We start from the raw sequence: 20,941 nt of genomic DNA, 5'->3' as shown, positions 1-20,941 counted from the left end.
TAGATAAAATAGCATGTAAACCAAAAGCCAATTAAGTATAAAAATACATATTTTTCAGAATATATGATAAATTAGCCCCTTCTCTCATACTGCAAAAATGCTCATAATTGCACTTTTTCTGAGCCCAACTTCTGCCTGTAATTGATTCATCGGATACATTGGTACATTGATAATTTAGCCCCTGTGAATATCTGAAAGGCTTTTACCTTCAATAACTACATTGCAGCATAACTACAAATATAATCGTATCATTCCCTCAAATTACAAATAAAACAGTGTGCATTAATATAACTGCAAAGGATTGTGACCTGCTATGACAGTTACCATATGATCTATCTGTTGGGAAGTTCACTGGGTGGCTATATCAATGTACTTAACAGTGAGTTGTTAGAATCAACAGACAAAGAGGAAAAGGTAATTCAAAGCCAGTCACCTCCCACAAAACAGTTGAGAGATGTTAAAAAATAATGCCAGGACAGAGAGGGACCTACCAAAAAAACCAAAATCATTAACAACCACCAAAAAACCCCAAACCATCAACAGAAAAATAATAGACAGAAAAGGAGCATTCTCCTAAGTCAGTGAGATGGCACTACAGGAAAATCAGACAGTGAGAAGAACCTGATAGATGAATGTAGATTTGCATCTGCCACACACAAAAGATCAACATTTAGGTAAAAATAAAATTGCCCATAAAGAAAAATTCTTTTTCTTTACATGCTTTGCTCTAGCTATCGAAATGCAGGAGTGCATTAAAACATCTGCTATGCAGATGAAATGCAATTCTCATCAAATTCCTCAATAGAATGTCAGTCTCAGAAAAACTGGCAAGAGCTGAGTTTGCATCCATGCAGAGAATGGTAAAGGAGCATGGCTATCCAGGAAGGCCAGAGAGAGAAGAGAGCTCCAGACAGGTGTTTAACTGTGAAATAACTTTTCCATGTATCTAAGAATTAGCTGTGAGATCTGGGGAAAAAAGCAGGTAAACACAATATTCTCGATCCCTAATGTCAACAAATATAGCAATTAATGCTACTAACTGATAGTGATATTTAATTTGGTCATTAAGAAACACCCCGAAACTTCAAATAGAGTATGTTATTACCTAGCATGGCTACTCCAGACCCAATAAGCATGCAGATCTATAAAACAGAGCAGTACTCTCCATCTTTCTACTAAACCTTATTAAAAGGATGACTGATTCCAGCATTGTTCAGTCCTGAAAAGTGGCAGAAACTAGATAAATTGTAAACAATTTAGAATACTACTTTTCTTCATCCCTAAATTTATTTGGCCACAAAGTGGTGCTAGCAGTTCTTTTTTTATCATGCCAAGCATGTCCAATATACATAGAAATGTAACAGCAAGCAGTTTATCAGTGCCAGCAGATATCCCCATTGAGACATGATTTCCTAAATCCGCCTCTCCTCTACTCTCAAATCCTGAGGGGGTGTGTGTATGTGTGTCTATTTAATGTTTGGGAAGGTTGAGGGTTTTTTTCCAATTATGAATCCTTGGTTTTATCTTTGGTCTTGATTATTGTACAAGATAACATTAATGTTTTCAGGGGTTTCACCTCTTAGCAAGGTCAGGTTCAAGATAAGATATCAACTTGAGAACGTAATAAACCATTCTCCTTTCTTCTCTCAGCCCAGTCACATACATAAGCTGTTAATCCTGTAAATCCTTCTTAGATTGGCCTCTGAAAATTTAAGCAAATTGTTTGTCCTGCTCGTCTTAATGAAACAATACATGTAAGTAAACACACCTGTATGTGTGTTTTTTGTGAAATTGCTGAGATACCAGAACTTTCCACTATCTTACTCCCTATGAGAACACTTATATTTGCTCTGCATGTCTATCACAAAGAAACTTTTCACCATACCCTCAAAGCTATAGTATACATATGAAATGTTACTTGGAAAGATTAATTTACACCACTTTACATCCTAACAGAAATCCCAAAGTAGTTTATCAATGTCCTTATTACTTCGAACAGAATGCTATTAGAAACTGTCATGGCCATTACGACAGTATGGGAAAGACACTAATCAAAATCTACCTTTATTTTTGCAGCAAGGTAAATAAAATGTTTTAAAGCCCCTAAGTGCTTTTTGGAAACATTCCATTTTGGCATGAGGGAACTAGACAAATGACAGCAGACATCAGCTATGCTCTAAGCAATGACCTACAGAAAAAGTATGTAATTAATTAATTAGCCAAGTATTCCTGAACATAAACTGAAATGCTCTTCACTACAATTTCTGTATAAAATAGTTAACTGTATGAACTGATAAAACTTCTGAAGACTTCTGGAAACTACATTTCACTCTGAAATTAATGTAGAATATTCACTTTTTTTTTTAGTAGAACATAAGTTGGACACTAAAGGGATTTCAGAAGGGAAGGTAATTCCAACTATAGATTTAGTGTTACTAGAAAAAAATGATTCTGTATTTTTCCTGTTGCTAAAGAGATTGCTTCAAATATATACACAGTAAAAACTGGTGTCTGCTTTTCCGTCAATAAAACATTAAAGAATCAATAATGCAATAATGATTTTTTTTTAAATTAATTATCAATTTAAAAATTGCTCAGTAAAATAGAGGTGGAGGAATTTTGAAGCACTAATGTAGTTAGATGTCTTTCTATTTGAAAAGATGGACTTAATTTCTACTCTAAAATTTTACAAATAACATAGAATTGTATGATAGCTATGTATAGCGGGGGTTTTGTGGTGGGCTTTTTTTCCCCCCAATTTTCCATGTGAACCTGGCAATATCTTTATGAGTGTTTTACAATTTTGTCACATATTCCAAGTTATATAATGACTCTTGATTTCAGGAAGAAAGATAGTCCTTGCAGAAAAATGTCATATGACAAAACAAATAGAAAATAATTCTGATGACTCTGTACCACAAAAGTGCCCAGCAAATACCCAAGCGTGGTGATCACACGCATGTGTATAAAATCTATGCCAACCTAGAGCTCCAAAAAGCAGCACATTTTGCATGTTTTTATAGCAGATTGTGTTACAAGGTACGCAGTGTCATTTTACAGTAGTACCTCCATTGTCTGCAAAGCACATTAGGGTGCACAGATGTAGCAGAGTCATTATACATCACAATATTCTTTTGGTCCGAATGCAGCCTGAAAACATATTTTGGGAATTACAGATGTTTGCTTTACAGAAAGCCAGATAAATTGCTAGTATTGTATTTTTAAAATCATTCTGTTGCTAAACGTGCTCTTGCCACATTATATTTAATAACTTCACAGGTGATTTGGAAGAAAATATAAAATCATTACTTAGTAATTCTCCAGTTGCACAAAAAGTAGCAGAGTGCTATGTAATAATTAGGAAAGGTCAGTTATAGAGATTGAGTACAACCTTTTTTTAAAGTAGGCTCATTTGAATAAAACAGCTAACTGTAATTTCAGACTTACCAGGAATTTGTGTCATTACTGGGGTGAAATATTGTAACCTAGAAAGTAGTGACCCTGGACAACAGTATCATATTCTATGACCAATTGAAATGAAAATTTTACAGGAAAAGTGGCTTAAGGGAATTTTGTGCACCCATGTATGGGAATATAGCGGAAATAACATTTCTGTTTCCAGGACTAGTAAAATCATTTTTTTAATATTGTACCTAGCTCTTCACTGGCCTTCCCCGAACTTCTGCATGGGATTAGTCAACAACTTCTCAGAGTGAATACTTCACACAACAGCACTGCAGTTCCAAAATACATATGAAGTCAAAAAACTTCCGATCAGCAATCAGATGCTGAAGGCTTGTGAGTTCCTGAAGATTTAGGGGATTTCATGTTCGGACATAATATATCTTATAAGCTTGGTTTTGCTTAGTCTGTGAGCAAAGATGCCAAGTTCATTTCTAGGTTGTTTTGTATTTCAGTGTATTCCAACCATACAGGTAAAACACTACTTTGTTCAGTGATGACATCTAATCTTAATCTCTGCTATCTAACAAATATTTACTGGAATACACATTTGACTGGCAAACTTTATCTGAATTTTAAAATCAAGATGCGAGGCTCCCCCTTTATTCTGGTCTCAACATCTGCAGTTCGGTACTGTAAAAACTAATGTACAAAGCCCCATAACTCAGCTTTCTGAAATGTATTTGCAGTATGGCCACTCTTTTTGCACATCATAAGCATAACCAACATGTTCAGTAACATCCACTTCAAAAATTTCATTTTGCTCTGCTAGAACATGCTGCTAGTGAGAACAGCAGAAGGCTAGATGTTCTAAATCATAATTCATTTGGATGTGTAACAAAAATTTTTAATGCTAAAAATTTTAAATTACCTTAAGCAGAAAAAAAAGCAATTCATGTATGAATGATCTACTACATAATGTATGGGAGAAGAATTGTTAGGTGAAACTGTAATAAGTGTTATTCTTGTAAGTTATTTTCTGGATGCTCAACCATGAAAAGAATTGATTATTATACAAAATCAAAATGCATATTGTTCTTTCTGTAGTTACAGTATCATTTCTAACTCAGACAGCAAGTTACAAGAATAGCCTTTCAACACTGAATGTGGGGAAGATTAATAATCATTTGGTTAGTTCTAAAATTCAGAAGTATTTTAGGACACCTCAAATATTTTTAGGGGTTCCTCTTTCTCTGAAAACACCCCACACCTTATTAATTTTCTGTTTATCTTCTGCTTTTCTTGTTCCAAAGGTCTGTTCAGGCTTTGCAGCAGAATTTAGCTTCTCATACTCATCTTCCCTAGATGAAGAAAATGTGTTTTCTGACATGCTGCTTGGAGAAGCATTAGAAATATTATTGTATTCTGCTTACATGACAACCCTGAAGCAGTTAACTGTAAACTAAGCAAACAGGCAAACGTATAGCATTTAACTACAAAGCTTACAAGGAAACATAACTGTGAACAATCATAAACCTGTTAGCTGTTATCAACACAATAGCTTTTAAAAAGACATTTATTTCTATTGGAATAGTTTTTGGATGAAAAAGGCCTGCTTCATCATCTGGGTTATCCAAATACAATTGCTTGAAAATAATACAGCGAGGAATGATCCTTACCCAGCAACAGCACTTACCTTAATTGTGCTATCATCAGGTATCTAAAACAAGGTTCTAAATATGTCATTTACATCATACAAATATCCCTTTTTTTTATATGAACATTGTCTTTAATCCTGTCTTGCTTTTATAAGAGAGAGAAACAGATTTATTCTCTGGAAAGCTGATATTCACCGTGAAAATGGTATTTTCAATTACTTTCATTCCCAAGAAATAAATGGGCAAATAACTCTTCTAATCATTTACACAGTTCAGTGACAATGAATTATGGTAGAAGTGATTGGATTTTTATCCTTTATGAACATTAAACTTTGGTAATATTCTAATAAAATTGCTTTTTATTTTTTGCAACATGGTTTAATATGTAAACTACCAGTCTGGAACTTGATCACTAAATCGAAAAAACAACTAAACAACATAAAGGATTACACTTCTTTCACCTTATCAATAGCTTTTAAAACTAAATGACAAAAACACTGAGAAACATGGAGGCCTGCATTAAAAGTAGTAAAATGAAAAAAAAAAAAATCCCATTTAGACATATAGAAATATATATGTTATGTAACATACCAAGTATCTACTCCTATATGTGCTTAATAAATAAAGTTCACGTTTTGCTACTAATTTTTAAAGTTACTTCCCTAATCAATTATCATATTTCTTACTTTCACTTTGACTTCCATTTCTCCAAGCTCTTGAAGTAACTCTTCGTTTTCCAACAGAGATGAGCCTAACTTTTGCTTGTGAAAATAATCTCTGATGTTTTTCTTGTACCATGACGTTATCTAAACAAATAATAAAAAGAATTCAGTCAGTAAAATATTTGAGAAGCGACTGTCCATTTTTTAAAATATGTACAAGACAGTTTCATCTACAAAAGAAGGCCTAATTTTCATTCCTTTAATTTTTCATTCCTAATGTTCATGCTTTTATTCAAATGTTCACATTTGTATCATTTAAATGTTAACAAATGCAGAAGGACAGGACTGTGGTCAAAACAAACAAGTATTGGAGTATATGTAACAAAACAGACAAAAATGTATTCATGAAGTATGACCAAATTATAAATTAACACAGTAAAAGAAAAATCAAGTTATAGTCACACATAGAATAAACACGTTTTATAACACGTAAAGACATTGCACATTTTCCCCAGAATCACATTAACTTAAAAATACCCCTTTGCACACGGTAGAAGACTATAAATGTGAGTACTTTTGCAAGAACACAAAAAAAAGAAAAAAAAAAAAAGAAAAAAAAAAGACTAAGTGGGCCTTATAACCTAATAGAACCTCTCCATCTCTGGCTTGGAAAAACCCAGTTAAGCTATTGAGATAATATTATGTGGAATAATCTTTAGTAGCTTTAAAAAAAAATCATTACATCTTACTAGACTTACTTCAGCAAGTATATGGAGCAAACGTATGCAGTGTACAAGTGTATCTTCTAAATTGCACAGAATGACTTGCATTTATTTCTGCTTGATTCACAGTAGGTACCTCTCACTTTCTTGTAAACAACACATGGCAAGAATTCCTGAGTGAAGCTTTGCATTTTAAAATAGTAGTCAGAATGGGCTGGGCTATTAGTATTAACTAGATTTCCTCCAATCTTTTCAGTCTGGAAAATCACCACTATACTTAAATCATATATGGCATACTAAGAATTACTTTGTACTCTAGATACTACAGATTTCAATAGCACACTACAGATATTTTTTTTTTTTTAATCATCTGCTCATGTAGAAGCTATTTTTAATAAATTCAAACAATTCTAAAAATGAAAGAACCTTTAAAATGTGTTGGAAATATTTTCAGTTACAAATAAAAAATTGCGCACATTATCTCAGGAGTTCAACAGATCTAGGAAAGTAAACAGATTATTTTACCACCAAGCCTTCATTTCTTGAGCATATCCTCCAGATGTGTACTTACTAATTGAAACATTTTTCCTGGAAGCACATTTTCACAGAACATTTATTATGGGTCCATTGGAACATAAATGAATGGAATGGACAATAAAAACTGTGCTAAAAGGGAAAGAAAAATTTCTCTGTAAATTAGGGCTGTTCTCTGTATCATGTATCTGCTTCGCAAAACAAGCTAGTATTTCTGTAATGCTAGGCAGAGGAAAAAGTCATTCTTTAACCCTGTTATTCAGTGTTCACCCCTTTACCACTTCCCAATATTTCTTTCCTTTACAGCGAGTTTAATCAGCTGGCTTCCACTACAGCTAATACCATTGAGTGATTTCAGTTGTGCCAGCTTAGCTCAAGCAACAGCTGGGAATATTTAACTGCTTTTTAAGAAAGAAACTGAGAACCTTACTTTCAGTGATTTTCGTGGAGGGATAGGAAAGAGAAGGTTAATACATCTGTTTGAAAAACTCTTTTTTCTTGATTGGTTGAAATCTAAAATCACTTCTGTTCTTCAAAAAATAATTTTGTCATTAATTTACAATAATTCTCTGCTCTGTTTGTGATGAATAATCCATATCAGAAATCAAAGGATCTTCAACATTTTTCTCAGGTTGTTAAACTGCTCATTTTGAACTGATTATGGTCCAGGTAATTTTAATGCTTATATATAGTCTTCTATTGCCTTCCTACATTTCCCACTGTCAATTCAGAAGGAGATGCAAGTTTTCCAACAAATAACTGGGGTGGGAGGGTGTAAATGGAACCAACAGCACATCTTATCTTGTTTTGGTGGGTTGGCCTTGGCCAGCTGCCAGACGCTTACCCAGCCACTCTCTTACATCTCTTCCTTTGCAGAACAGGGAGAAAATAAAATGAAAAAGCTCATGGGTCCAGATAAAGACAGGTAGACCACTTACCAGTTACCATCACAGGTGAAACAGACTCAACTTGAGGAAAATTAAATTAATTTCTTGCCAATTATAGATTTGTTGAGAAACAAAGACAAAAACTAAAACACCTTCCTCCTACCCAGCCCTTTTCTTCAGGGTGAATTTCACTCCTTCATTCCCAACTCCTCTACCTACCCCCTCTCACCAAGTGACACAGGGGGATGTGGGGTTATGGTCAGTACATAATAGTTCCTCTCTGTCACTATTTCCTCCTCACTTTTCCCCTAGATCAGCACGGATCCTTCTGGGGGCTGCAGTTCCTGTCAGGATACCCTGCTCCAGCATGGGCTCTCTGTGGCCACAGTTCCTTCAGGGAATATCTAACTGCTCCAGCGTGGACCCCTCCATGAGCTGCAGTGTAGATGTTTGCTCTGACGTGGTCCTCTCCACAGGCTGCAGGGAAATGCCTGCTGCGGTGTGATCTTTTCCAAAACTTCCACAGGCTGCAGGGGAATACCTGCTCCAGCCCCTGGGGCACCTCCTCCCCCTCCTTCTTCACCGACCTTAGTGTTCACTGCATCTTTTTTCCCGCTCTTTTTCCTTCCCCCTCACTCCTCACTGTGTCTGTGCAGTCTTTTACCTTTCTTAAAGGCGTTTTAACACCAGCTTCACTGAGGGCTCGGCTGTGCCCTGCAGCGCGGCCGCTGCGGCGCCGGCAGGAAGCGGCTGTGACGGGCGCGAGGCCGCCCGCCCCTGTAGCCCCGCTGCCACACCCGCGCACTGCGCCCGAGACTCGTGTAGCCGGCAGCGTTTTCAGGAGAGGGGAGTTCTTGCACATATCAATTCAAAGTCCGTACGCACATACGTTGTCCTGGGCTCTACTGAACCTCTTGAACAATCTAACGCTCATGTGAGACTAGAGAGAGAAGGGGCAAATATAGCAGAGAACAGAAATTAAGAAGTAACACACTTTTCTTTCTCAAAATTATTCCCACTAGGAACGTCTTCGTTTTTCACTCCTTCTTCCTGTATGTATTAAAACACACATACTTAACATGTCCTAAATTAAATCTGACCTTACCTCAGGCAGTTTGAACTTGAGCAGCCTGCACTTTGTATGTTGACATACCTACACTGAGCTGCAGGATGAGCTATTCTCAAATAATTTCTGCAGTGCATTAACAATAAGCTTACTTTTATTAAATACCAGACAGGGTTTTTTTTCATCACAATCACCACTGTATTTGAGTGGCTGATGTTTTACATCCTATCTCAAATCTCAAATAATATTTTTATCATCGGTATGTGAAGGCATTATCATGACAATACAGATCTGTCTTTGTTCATCTTGGGGACGTTTCAGTCTCTTCATAACAATACTACCTAAGCCCTTCCCTAATCCTCGATGCATTTATCTTCACCATATTGCTAGTGAAGCATCCTTGTCTAATTTCATAAATAACAAGTTAGCGCAAAATGGGACCACGACACATTTTTAAAGAAAAATGCAGCACTTCAGTTTAAATTCTGGGCTTTAGTGACTTTTCTGTGATCATGTACAGCCTTATAAAGAAGGGGAATAATAAAATAATCCTTTATGAGAAAAAGAACTAAGTATCAGGATTGCATCGCCCCAGAGTACCTACTAGTGCCTCATTATACCATGTTTGTGAAGGACTGTAAAAGACTCTGGAAATAAAAAAAAAACAAACAGCACTAAATGTTATGTATACCAATCAACAAAAGGATTTCATGTTCCAATATAGTGGAACATTCCTTTTCATTTGTGATGTTTCTTGCCTATGTAGACAAAAGCACTGTTTGTTATTTTTTGCCTCCTTTTTTTAAGAAGCAACTTTGTTTACACAATGTTCCCAAATGCAGAAGTTATTTAGAATATTATCTAATAAGAGTAATCATTTCAATTTTGAAGGGAACATTTGCAATTGTGAAATATTAAAACCAAGTAATCCATATAGGTACATGCATACTGTAAGGAGAATACGTATACTCTCAGGAAAGAGTATGGCTGACTAACAATGGAGCGAGTTTGACAGGGTGTCAGAAACTCATTTGGTTTCAAGGTGTACGGCTTTTTTTACATAGGAGCAAAGTCTGGGAGTCCTATGAAGTTGGCCCATATATGCAAGAGTAGTAAGAGGAACTAATTTATCACTATCAGGAGAAATGGGACAGGAGATCAGACATTTGGAAATACACAAGAGGAGAAGTGTTGGCCATAATTAAGACAGTGGCAAAATCACGATTTCACTAGAAGCAGCTAGCAGAGAAGCAATCTTAAGTTTATCTGATTACAGTTTTGAATAATATAAACCCATTTAGGTCTAAATGTCTTAGCATTCATTGTAAAATACAATTTTTGATTTTTATGAAGAAAGCCTTTGCAGAATGTGCTGGAATCAAACATCAAGTCAAAACTTCACAGAGGAACTTTATACAACATTTTGATGATTCAAATAATTTTATGCATTAAATGACAACCTTCGGACTTGCCTCCAAACTGAGATAAACTCGGTATTTTCATTCTAGCTGTCAGTAGCAGTAGCAGCACTATGCTGTGTACAGCTATTGGAAAAAAATCAAAGAGCACACCACCAGATGTAGTCCACATTTAGACAGTTCTATACACATTAGCTACTGCTGTGGATTTCTCCTCCTATTCATGCACTTACATATTTGGATTTGCGGATCCTTGTTAGCAGATGTTAAAATGAAAATATCCATTTTTCATAACACAATTTTGCTTTCAAGCAAAGAAACAGCAGAACCTTTCCGTACCCTACCATATAGAAATTCTTCTAGGCAAGTACGATCATACACCTATCAATTTGCTATGTGAGGATTACAAGCGAAAAAGAATGCCCTGCATTTATGGGGGGTAAAATCCGATGACAGCCTTTAATTCACTGAGCTACACTACTTGATTTTTTATGTCAATTAAACTACCTTTAATGAAAATGAAATAAAAAAAAAGGGAACTGTGACTGATACCAAGATAGTTAGTTTCCCATATATCTGTCTAGATAGCAAATGTGGGTGTACTCACCTGTCCTGAGTTTAATCAGCTCTTATCTCTGCCCTTGATGTGACCAAGTACCATGAATAATTTTAATTATCTCATATATGCATGATTGGATTGATTAAGAAAAATTACTTTCATAAATCTTTTTCTGAAGATAACTAACTATGCACAAAATAGGCCAATCTGCCTCTGATTTTCGTTAATGAAAGAGATTATCAGAAAATATGATGCTGACACTTCCATAAAGGAAGGTCAGATACCCTTCTCTAAATGTAAAATAAGTAAGCTTTCACATATTGAAAATACTGAGAAAGAAACATGTTACATGTTAGAATCATGACTATCAGATCATCACATTACAATTAGAGATCAAAGGAAGGTGCTGCATATCTAGTTCTTCAGGACCAGGTAATAAGTAGTGATCTTTACAGCTGCTTGGCTTTTCTTTTGAAAAAGCAACCCAGCCTCCTGTATTGCATAATTATGCCTAGCAACACAGGGGCAATACGAAGAGCAAAAATCCACTCTTAGATCTTACCCAGCAGAGCTCATCTCCAGTACTCTGCTTTCTCTGTATCCCCTGAACTCCCATTAATTTCAGCAGGAGTTCAATATGCTGTTCTTACATATGTAGCACCATGAGATATCAAGAGGCATCTAGTCAATGTACAGAGACTGGAATGTTAGTTTTCAGATGTGCTGAGAGGCTCTGAGAGTTTAATTTCTGTCATCACTCAGAAATATATGCATAATGTGTTAGAGGCCAGAGAGAGAAATTTTACATTAAGTCTCTAAAAGTTAATTTTCCAGTGTTTGTATTTACATGTGAATATATTATTTGTCCATGATGCATGCAAATTAATTGTCCATAAACGTACAAATCATACATTATACCAGGTTTGACTCTAATGCAGATACTAAACAAGTATATTCTGATAATCATGATATTAAAAACTATTTGAATTTTTCCTTTTGTGTGTACACCAGCCTCAGACTGAACGCAGGTATGAGCTAACAGGTAGTTAAATACTGGCCACTCTCTTCAGATGATCAGGAAACTTGTCAGTAGAAAACAGATTCTACACTTACTCTTTGTGATGTGAGCACATACTAGAGAGGAAATGGAAACATACACACACAAAAAAATCACTGCACAATGTTTTCAATCCCACCTAAATGAGGGTGAATTCTAGCTGGTTACTCCCAAATATTTATCCCTTATGTGATGAGGACAAGTAGAATTCCCCAGTAAATTTTATGAAATAATGACACTTAACATCTCAGGCAATGTGAATTTTTTTTTTAAAAGAAGTGTTCTTGGCTCCAAAAAAGACCCCACATATTTATCCCTTACTCTAAAACAGCAAGCTGTTTCCGAAATCTTGTTAGACTTTGGCAGTTAGCTTTGCATAGGTTCCTCCTCAACATACTTAATATCCCAAGATGTGGAGCAGGACTCTCCCTGTATCTTTTTTCTGACAAGTTGGTGAAGTGATGTGGTGTTTCTCAAGGAAATGTGTCTTACATTGACAAAGTTTCTCTGATAATGCAGAGGGCAAAGCAAGAAAAGCTATCTGATCTGAATGCTGGGAGGTGAGGAATGAAAAGGAAAAAGCGGTAGGACTGGAAAGAGGAAGAGAAAGAGTAAGACTGAAACGTACCTAAGCTCTAAAGGGAAGGTACAAAACCAAACCGTGTTTGAGAAATTCAGTAAAAGGTGGGGGCTAAGCTGGGAGAAAGAAGAAGAGAGAGAAACAGGTTGCAGGTGTGGAAAATCTGCAATCACTTCAATACCCTAAAGAATTTTGATTTGACTCCAACAACAAAATACTCCTTTGCTTTCAGACTCACCAACTGGCTAACTATGCTATATCTTCTTTTTAACTGACTAGTCCAGAAACAGTCTGCTGCAGTTGTAATTGCTATTACCAGTTACTGTTATCATTCATGTGGCTAGAGGTTGGTTTGTTCGGGGGATTCAATTTCAAGGGAATCTAGTTTAGTTTGAAGCACCACATTTGATAACTTACAGGAGGGATCCACATAATGGAAATAGTGCTTTTGAAGACATTAAAGTTATATTAAAATAAATTATGAGGATGTTATAGTTACAAAGTCAAATATTCAACAGTTAGGGTCTCAAACCCAAATAGAAGTGTCCCAAGGATATTGGCCAAATAAATACATTTAAGCTCCTTTTTTGTAATAGCATCTACTGTAAAACAGTTGCTAGATTTTTTTTTTTTTTTTTACTGTGGCTTCCCTTAATATTATATGTCTTACCTGGTTCTCTTGTTGGTGCCACATACAAATTTGCAGAACCTGCTCCAGTCCTTGGCGCTGATGTTTAAGAAATCTGTCCAGTTGCCGTCTCCTGTCTTGTAGCATTTCAAGGAGACTGTCAATTTTCAAGCAGCTGCTGTGGGCTCCCTGAATCAGCTCTGGATTTGCATTTGGCCCCTCACATTTGAATTCTTCTATGAATTCAGTTAGCTCTTGGCTTTTGTTTAAAAGTGCAAATGACTTTTCCAAAAGCTCTGTAAGAATAGAATTTCATAGGAAAAAACCCAATGTGATTTGTAATTCTAGTAGTGTGTTTCAAATATTACTCAAGTATTTTTAAATCTACCTATTTATTTGCATACATGAGTGAAATGTATTTTCATGCATTGCATGAACAGGTTATAAATACTTACTTTAGAAGGTATATATCCTAAGACACTTCACTTTGGACAGCTGTTATATAAACCTACAAAGGCACAATGGTGTATACACATATATATATGTACCTATAAAAGTATAATATGTACCTATATAGTATAATATAATGTGCACACATATATGTACGTATCTCAGTACATCACATATAATGCTGTACTGGGAGCCATTGAGACAAAACCCAGAAATGATATTGTTTTCTCAAGACTGAGGTTTTTTTGATGGTTTCCCAATCCTCAGGTAAGCCAAAGTGGAATTTCCTACCCTGTTTTCTGCGTGGGTCAGTAGCCTCTGTAGTTTTTCATTACCGATGCAAGTGAAGTTTAGGTCTTTATGTCCCTCACAGAAGTTGAAAGAAAAGTTCTCCTGTCTGGGAACTGTTATAATCCTATGACTAAATAAGTCATGAATATTAGGAACCCTTACCTTCTTTTCATAACCTCTACCTAGATACGTTCAGGGTTAAAATTCAGTCAACTAGTACACTTTAATGACATAGTCATGTGTGTGTCTTTGTTCCAGCTCCTTAAAGCCACATAGTACAAAATCTATTGAACAGACAACGATCAGTATTCATAGGTCTTTCAAATGAAAAAGGAAAATTTTTGGGTACAGAATGAGGAAGAAGGTGAACCAAGCCAGAATATCAGGCAAGGTAAGCATGAAGAAAAGTATAAGAAATGAATGTTTGCAAGACATTGCTAGTGAAGCAACCAACAACAGGCAGCAAACAGCTGAAACATTCATCTTCCCAGCTGAGCACATGTGCTAGTAAATCAAGGCAAAGGACACTAAATCTCCACCTTTCGTATGGAGCACCTAGGGAAGATGCAGAAGTGGAATGCCTCCACTTCTCCAGCCACCAAGGGCTAACAAGAGAGTTCAGTTTCCACAAGCTCACTGCAACAAGCCTGTCCATTTTACTTCTTGTCTTCCAGAGAGGTGGTATTAATCAGAAATGTTCCATTTCAGTCCACCCAAAATGGAATATGTATAAAAATGGATACATGAGGATAATTCTTGTAATTTCACCTTTTTTATTCTGATTTGAAATGCATTTGTTTCAAAACTTTTTTTTTTGTGGTGATAAACATTTGTGATAAACTACTCATCACATATTGGTAGAGCCAATACTTTGTAAAGGTTGTATTTTCAGCCACTTCACTTTGGAGTGGGTAGATAGCATCCTTCTAGCAGAAAGCAAAACAAACACTGTTTTTTATCAAATAGCTCAATATCAGTTTTCCAGATTTGATGTGATTAAGATAGATTAAGAAGCCAATTAATTGCAGCCACTTTCCTCCATCTGCTGAAAGGCTTATTACCATCAAAGCAGTCTTTCTCTGGCAAACCATTTCCTCTGATTTTTGCAGTCCTAGACCCTTCTTTTCAGCAACAAATTACTGCCAGATACTTTAGGTTAAAATTGCTATACAGTGAGCACTTTGCTTCCATGAAGATCGAATTGGAAGCCCCAAAACCCATATTAGAGCTACCCGAGTTCAATTCTCTATTCAGTCTCCTGAGAAGAATACCTGGCATTCAAGGTAGCTAAAAATATTTAAGCTGGTACTCCACTAGTGAATGATAAAGTATAATTTATATTCTGCAAGTTATTAGTAATCTTATAGCAAAATTTGGTTAAAATTACAAAGACGGAATCTTAAGTCTTATAAAAAATACAGAAACATATGGAATTGCAAAGGTGTCTGAAGTAGCCACACAGTGAGATTGGTTTTGAGAAAATTTTTTTTTCCCTTCTTGAATTAAGAGTACAATAACATAGTAGAAGATGCTCCACGTGAAAATCTGAATGAACAAAAAGAAGTCACATGGAAGAATTTTTCTAGGCAAACGTATGGGCAGGAAAGTTGTGGCAGAAGTGTAGAGAGCACCTTTTTTTCCAAGAATTTTACAGTTCTAGCTGCAGAACCTCTTGGAACAGATCAGACAGCTCAATGGGGAAGTGAAACACAGACCCACTCCTCAAAGGCAGAAGCAAAATGCAGGAAACCACTGTAGGCAAACAGATTCTGAAGCTGGGTAGCTGCCACCCTCACCTCGCCACTTCTGCTTCAAACACCATCCCTAGGCAAAGGAAAGCAGAGGGCAGACTTCTCCCTTGGCCACTCTCAAGAAACTGTAGGACTTTGCAGAGAATTCTTACTAGAGCTGACTGGAAATTTCCTAATGGAGAGTTTTCCATGGGAAAATGCTAATTCTTTGATAGCTATGATAACTTTGATGACTTTTCCCATGGAACAGAAGAATGGGTTTAGAACTTGCTTGCCAATCAGTGCTAAAAGTCAGCTTGGTTTCTTAGCAGCTCACCTGTCTTGGATTGTCTTGAAATCAGAATACAAGCTTACCGCTAGCTGCCGTGCAGCAACAAAGATGGAATCATGAGAGAGCTAAGCTCGAAACCAGGAGTTTCATATCTTTCAGGAAGCCTGATAAAGACTTATTTCACCTTTATATTTTTCCAAATAGAACATTTTCATATTTATTTTTTTTTAAATATGCACAGGAAGAGTAAAATCATCCTTCAAGGAGCCAGTGCACAATCACACACCATCAGGAGTGGAATACTGTTTGTACCTTTTGTATGATGCTCTTGTTGCAGAAGGAGTTCTCTCAAAGTGTCAATATTTTCAAACTCTTGGGCATTTTTCAGGAAATCTTCAACTTGGTCAATTTTAACAGCAAACTGCATTAAGACAAAAAAGGGTGGGAAGAAGCACAGTATAATTTTCTTTTGCAGAACTCCATAACAACCTCTGTTTTATAGGGAAAGTTCATGAGAATTCGTAAATTCTTTGGAAAAGGCATTTTTAGTGACTGCTAGATACAGATGCTTTGTGGCCACTACGCACCTTCTGGTTTTTTTTGAGGTTCTCGTTGATTGAGGGAACCCAAATTTCAGTTGATATATTCTGCAATTACAGTTTGTAACTTTATGAATCATCTTTTCTACATAGCCTTCAGGTCCCACTGGAAATAAATTCTTACAGAAAAATCTGTTAATTTCAAAGCCTTCAGTAAAAGCATTTAACATGAATGAAGCCTTTAACTTAGGTCTCCTTCCCAGAACTTCTTTCTAATGTTAAAGTATTGAGGTTCTCCTCCCCCTCTACTCTGCCCTGGTGAGGCTGCATCTGGAATATTGTGTCCAGTTCTGGGCCCCTCAGTTCAAGAAGGACAGGGAACTGCTAGAGAGTCCAGCGCAGAGCCACGAAGATGATTAAGGGAGTGGAACATCTCCCTTATGAGGAGAGGCTGAGGGAGCTGGGTCTCTTTAGCTCAGAGAAGAGGAGCCTGAGGGGTGACCTCCTTAATGTTTATAAATATGTAAAGGGCAAGTGTCATGAGGATGGAGCCAGGCTCTTCTCAGTGACATCCCTTGACAGGACTAGGGGCAATGGGTGCAAGCTGGAACACAGGAGGTTCCACAGAAATATGAGGAAAAACTTCTTTACGGTGAGGGTGACCGAACACTGGAACAGGCTGCCCAGAGAGGTTGTGGAGTCTCCTTCTGTGGAGACATTCAAAACCCGCCTGGACACGTTCCTGTGTGATATGGTCTAGGCAATCCTGCTCCGGCAGGGGGATTGGACTAGATGATCTTTCGAGGTCCCTTCCAATCCCTAACATTCTGTGAGTCTGTGATTCTGTGAAAAAAACATTTAAGGACAACATTAGACAGATACAATCTTCAAAGCCATCTTTTGAAGGCAGAAATGAGTAGCAAAATTTAAGCTGACGAATATTATGGTAAACACAGTAATTAATTATAGTGGAGAAACAGCATCTCTGTAATGAAGACTGAAGTTAGGTTACTTCTTTACAGCTCATTTTTCCATGGGTTCCATATTTTAAATATTGAAACACGCTGTGTTTCAGGGAGATCTGGAGCAGATTTGGCAATCTGATGAGATTGTTAAAACTAAAATTGGAATTCTTCATTTGGCTTCCACTTTTGCAGGTGCAATTCCAAGCATGCGTAGCTCAGAGAGAGTTGAGACATATTCTGCATCTTAGCCAATCTTTATCAATTCTACTGCTTCATTTCAAGAATGAAGAAAACAGTAAAGTTCAAACTTGTGTTTCAGTGTAAGCAAAGATGTTGAAACCTATGATGAACTTGAGGAAAATGAACAGCAAGCACTCTGCTTTTTCTGTCTTTTCTATTGTTCCACGTTTTTCTCCCTCTTGGTCTGCATGCTATAAAAGAAATCCATTAGGTATCAACATTTGAGATTTGAGTTCCAATTTTCACTAAAGACTATTCTTGAGATACAGTTTGTGTTTTATCACAATAAAACAAAGATTTCCTTAATCACAGGCTGTCATTTAAAAAAAAGGCTTTCCATAAGAAGTTTCAGCGACTCCTATTTAAATCGGTATTGCATTTCTTCTTCCCTTCGACATATAAGGGGTGTGATCTATGCTGTGCTCCAGCTGCTGCATTTTGTTTTTATGATAGAAGTCTGTTGCAGGGACAATTCAGCTAGCCCCTTAAGGATTTAGTCTGCACTAGGTCAAGCTTTACTAGTACAGAATTTATCATAGTGATACTTATGCCAACTCTGTACCAATTTCTTTGTATAATACACACTGCCAGGACAAAATAATTAGTAGATTATTGATCTTGGAGTTCTTCAGTTAGCAGTAGAATGGTTGCTTCTGTAATTTATAGGGGCACTGGGCTATTGTAGAAACAAAATTATCAGGGAGAATTATTAAACTCTTCAAAGCTCCAGGGATGTGGGGAGAATTGAATATGAGGTTACACAGAGTGAGCATGGAATCCCTCTCTGCTTTAGCTCCCTGTGTATCAGTGAATTAGGATAACAGATACAGAGAAATGGGTCAACGGGGAAGACAACAGTCTGAAATCTGTCTCTGGGCTCACATAATTGTCCTTTTGTGCACGTCTGCACATGGAAATCTCAGGTAAAGGACTGGCACGTTAGACTAGTGGTTAGTTTGCATAATTGTATGGATATTGCAGTATAAAACCATCAGTGGCCAATCTTCAGCAAGCATTAGTGAAGGCATCTGAGAATTTAGTTCTTTCAACATCAAATAATTTTAATCATAAGGAATGAAAGATATTCTGCAGAATGACTATAGCCACTGAATTACTTATTTTAGATTTTGGTCCAGTTCCATTTTTCACTGTCATTTTTTATCAAGTACAAATCTTGGAGACATTGTGTCTAAGATATTTCTTAAAGTCTACATGGTTTTTTTTGTTCAGTTTCATCCTGAACTATCCAGAAGGTGGAAAAGGAAAGATGCATCTAGAGATTTTTATTTTCTTAATTGCTTCAACCTTTAGGGATGCAATGAACATATATAACAGAGTAAAATTACAGTGGACAGAGTACCTGTAAGATGTGGGACGTTTCAAAGTAAGAGTCATTTGATTTAAATACAAACCTCCAGAGCATTTTCAAAGAACACTGAAGTAAGTTCCAGAAGTGCCTGTCGCTTCTCTAACATCATGATGAGGGCATCCCATGCATCCCCAAGGGTCTCCGCCATGGCATCATAAACCTGACTCTTTTCTTTGTCCTCCTCTGCAGCCTTGTCTGCTTCATGCAGCAGGTCCCACACCTGGTCTTCCAAAGCCTGAGAAGAAAATAATATGAAGAAATCTGTAAACGGAATCCAAAACACTGTGTTGATACCGGTGTCAGGATACTTTTTCAGTGGATCTGATAAACTACCCACAAGATTCCTACTCCTGCTTTATTTCCAGTTCCTAGTGATAGGAGTGTGGCTGCTCCTGCATGTTTCATAGCAAAATTCTGAATTTCATCTGCACTTGAGGCAATATTTTAATGAAATTTCATTTTAAAAGAAGTGTTAAGAGAATTTATCATTCTGTCTCTTACATTAGGTTCAGATAGGTTTACAAGTCCTTAAACACAGATCTTCCTGGAAGTGGTAGCAATGCAGATATTTTGGATCTTCTTTCACATGCCATCATAGTGCATTACCTGACATTACAAGCTTTAAGAGTTTGTAAGGTAACTTACTCATAAGTCTCCGATGACTTCAACACAATCCAGACAAGAGTAGCTTGAACATACGCACATATTCTCCAGAAGAACACCGAATTTATGCAATGTTTCAAATTCACCTCGCTGCATTGTTCAAGCTGGCTGCCAAATAATAATACTCTATTGTCAAGAAAATAATTGTACTGTGTTTCATTCCCTTTACTAATCTCACCACGGGAAAGATAACTGCTGGGCCATTTCCAGCTTATGTTAAAAATCTTCAGTTTGTCAGAAAAATTGATTAGTATTTGTTCCGTATTCTTTTATTTTTCCTCCCCCATCTCGGGTTTTATTATGAGCATGAATTAATAAAGTGCCAATTTCTGCTGTTATTACAGGTGTTATCACATGAATGTGTAATGGGAAAAGAAATCTGTATTAGGCAAATTAAAATCTGTGACAACTCCTTCTCATGATATAGGCTCTAGTAAAGGCTAAAGAATTGGAAAACTTGAAATTCTCCTGACAGATCCAACTGAAAAGAGGAAATTGCAGAAAACTTTATTGTTCTAAACACAGAACCCTAACCTCCGGTCCTCCCTAGACCTTGTATAGTACACAAAGACGTCAGCTTGAACTGAAGAGGCTCATCAGTTCTCTCTAAAAGAAGTACTGTAAGAACAGTATAATAAACTATGGAACTTTTATTCTTTCTTTGAAAAAAATAGAATTAAATTATTTTAACTTAACTTTACAGACAGCCAACTATGAAAACAAACAGTGGTAAAATTAACAGGCATAAGAGCAGCTCCAACAAACCCATCTTTTTCTACAGTATACAGAAAAGTAATTACCAACAACATGACTACATGACTATTGTTTGGTGGCAAACCCATCAAAAAGAGCATCTGATCAAAAGCCAGTGTTCTAGAGAACAACACACACTCCATTTTATTTTCTGGATACAAGAATGGGAACTGCTGCTTTCTAATCCTTCTGTAAAACCAGCTCTTTTTGTTCTGTTGAATCCCCATCCTGTTTGCCTTGTAATATGAGAAGAAAAGCTCAAGTCCCCAAAATGCTACCTATTCTGCATTTAAGTAGGAATCTAAGTAACATTTATTTAAAACAATGCTTTGACTTTAAATGAGGTCATTTGCACGAAGTAGATACTGTCACTCTGATGTAACAACTGATAGCAAATGGTTTATATCTCCATTATACCACAATGAGACAAGAATCAGATCAGGAAAAACAGATGGCCTTGGGAATCTAATCCAAAG

The 20,941-nt window shown here is 36.6% G+C and overlaps 1 protein-coding gene across 1 annotated transcript in view; it reads right to left on the bottom strand.

The window, feature by feature from the left end:
- CCDC141 (coiled-coil domain containing 141) overlaps window positions 1-20,941 on the bottom strand; it is a 99,236-nt gene that overhangs the window by 57,196 nt on the left and 21,099 nt on the right. Inside the window, 4 exon segments of the mRNA XM_068407350.1 lie at window positions 5,747-5,866; window positions 13,216-13,469; window positions 16,249-16,357; window positions 19,093-19,284. Coding sequence (XP_068263451.1) covers window positions 5,747-5,866; window positions 13,216-13,469; window positions 16,249-16,357; window positions 19,093-19,284 — 675 coding nt within the window.

This window comes from Nyctibius grandis, chromosome 9, assembly GCF_013368605.1.
Source record: "Nyctibius grandis isolate bNycGra1 chromosome 9, bNycGra1.pri, whole genome shotgun sequence".
In the NCBI taxonomy this organism is placed as follows: domain Eukaryota; kingdom Metazoa; phylum Chordata; class Aves; order Nyctibiiformes; family Nyctibiidae; genus Nyctibius; species Nyctibius grandis.
Note: the sequence above shows the minus strand (reverse complement) of the source record. Positions and strands in the feature narration are given on the sequence as shown.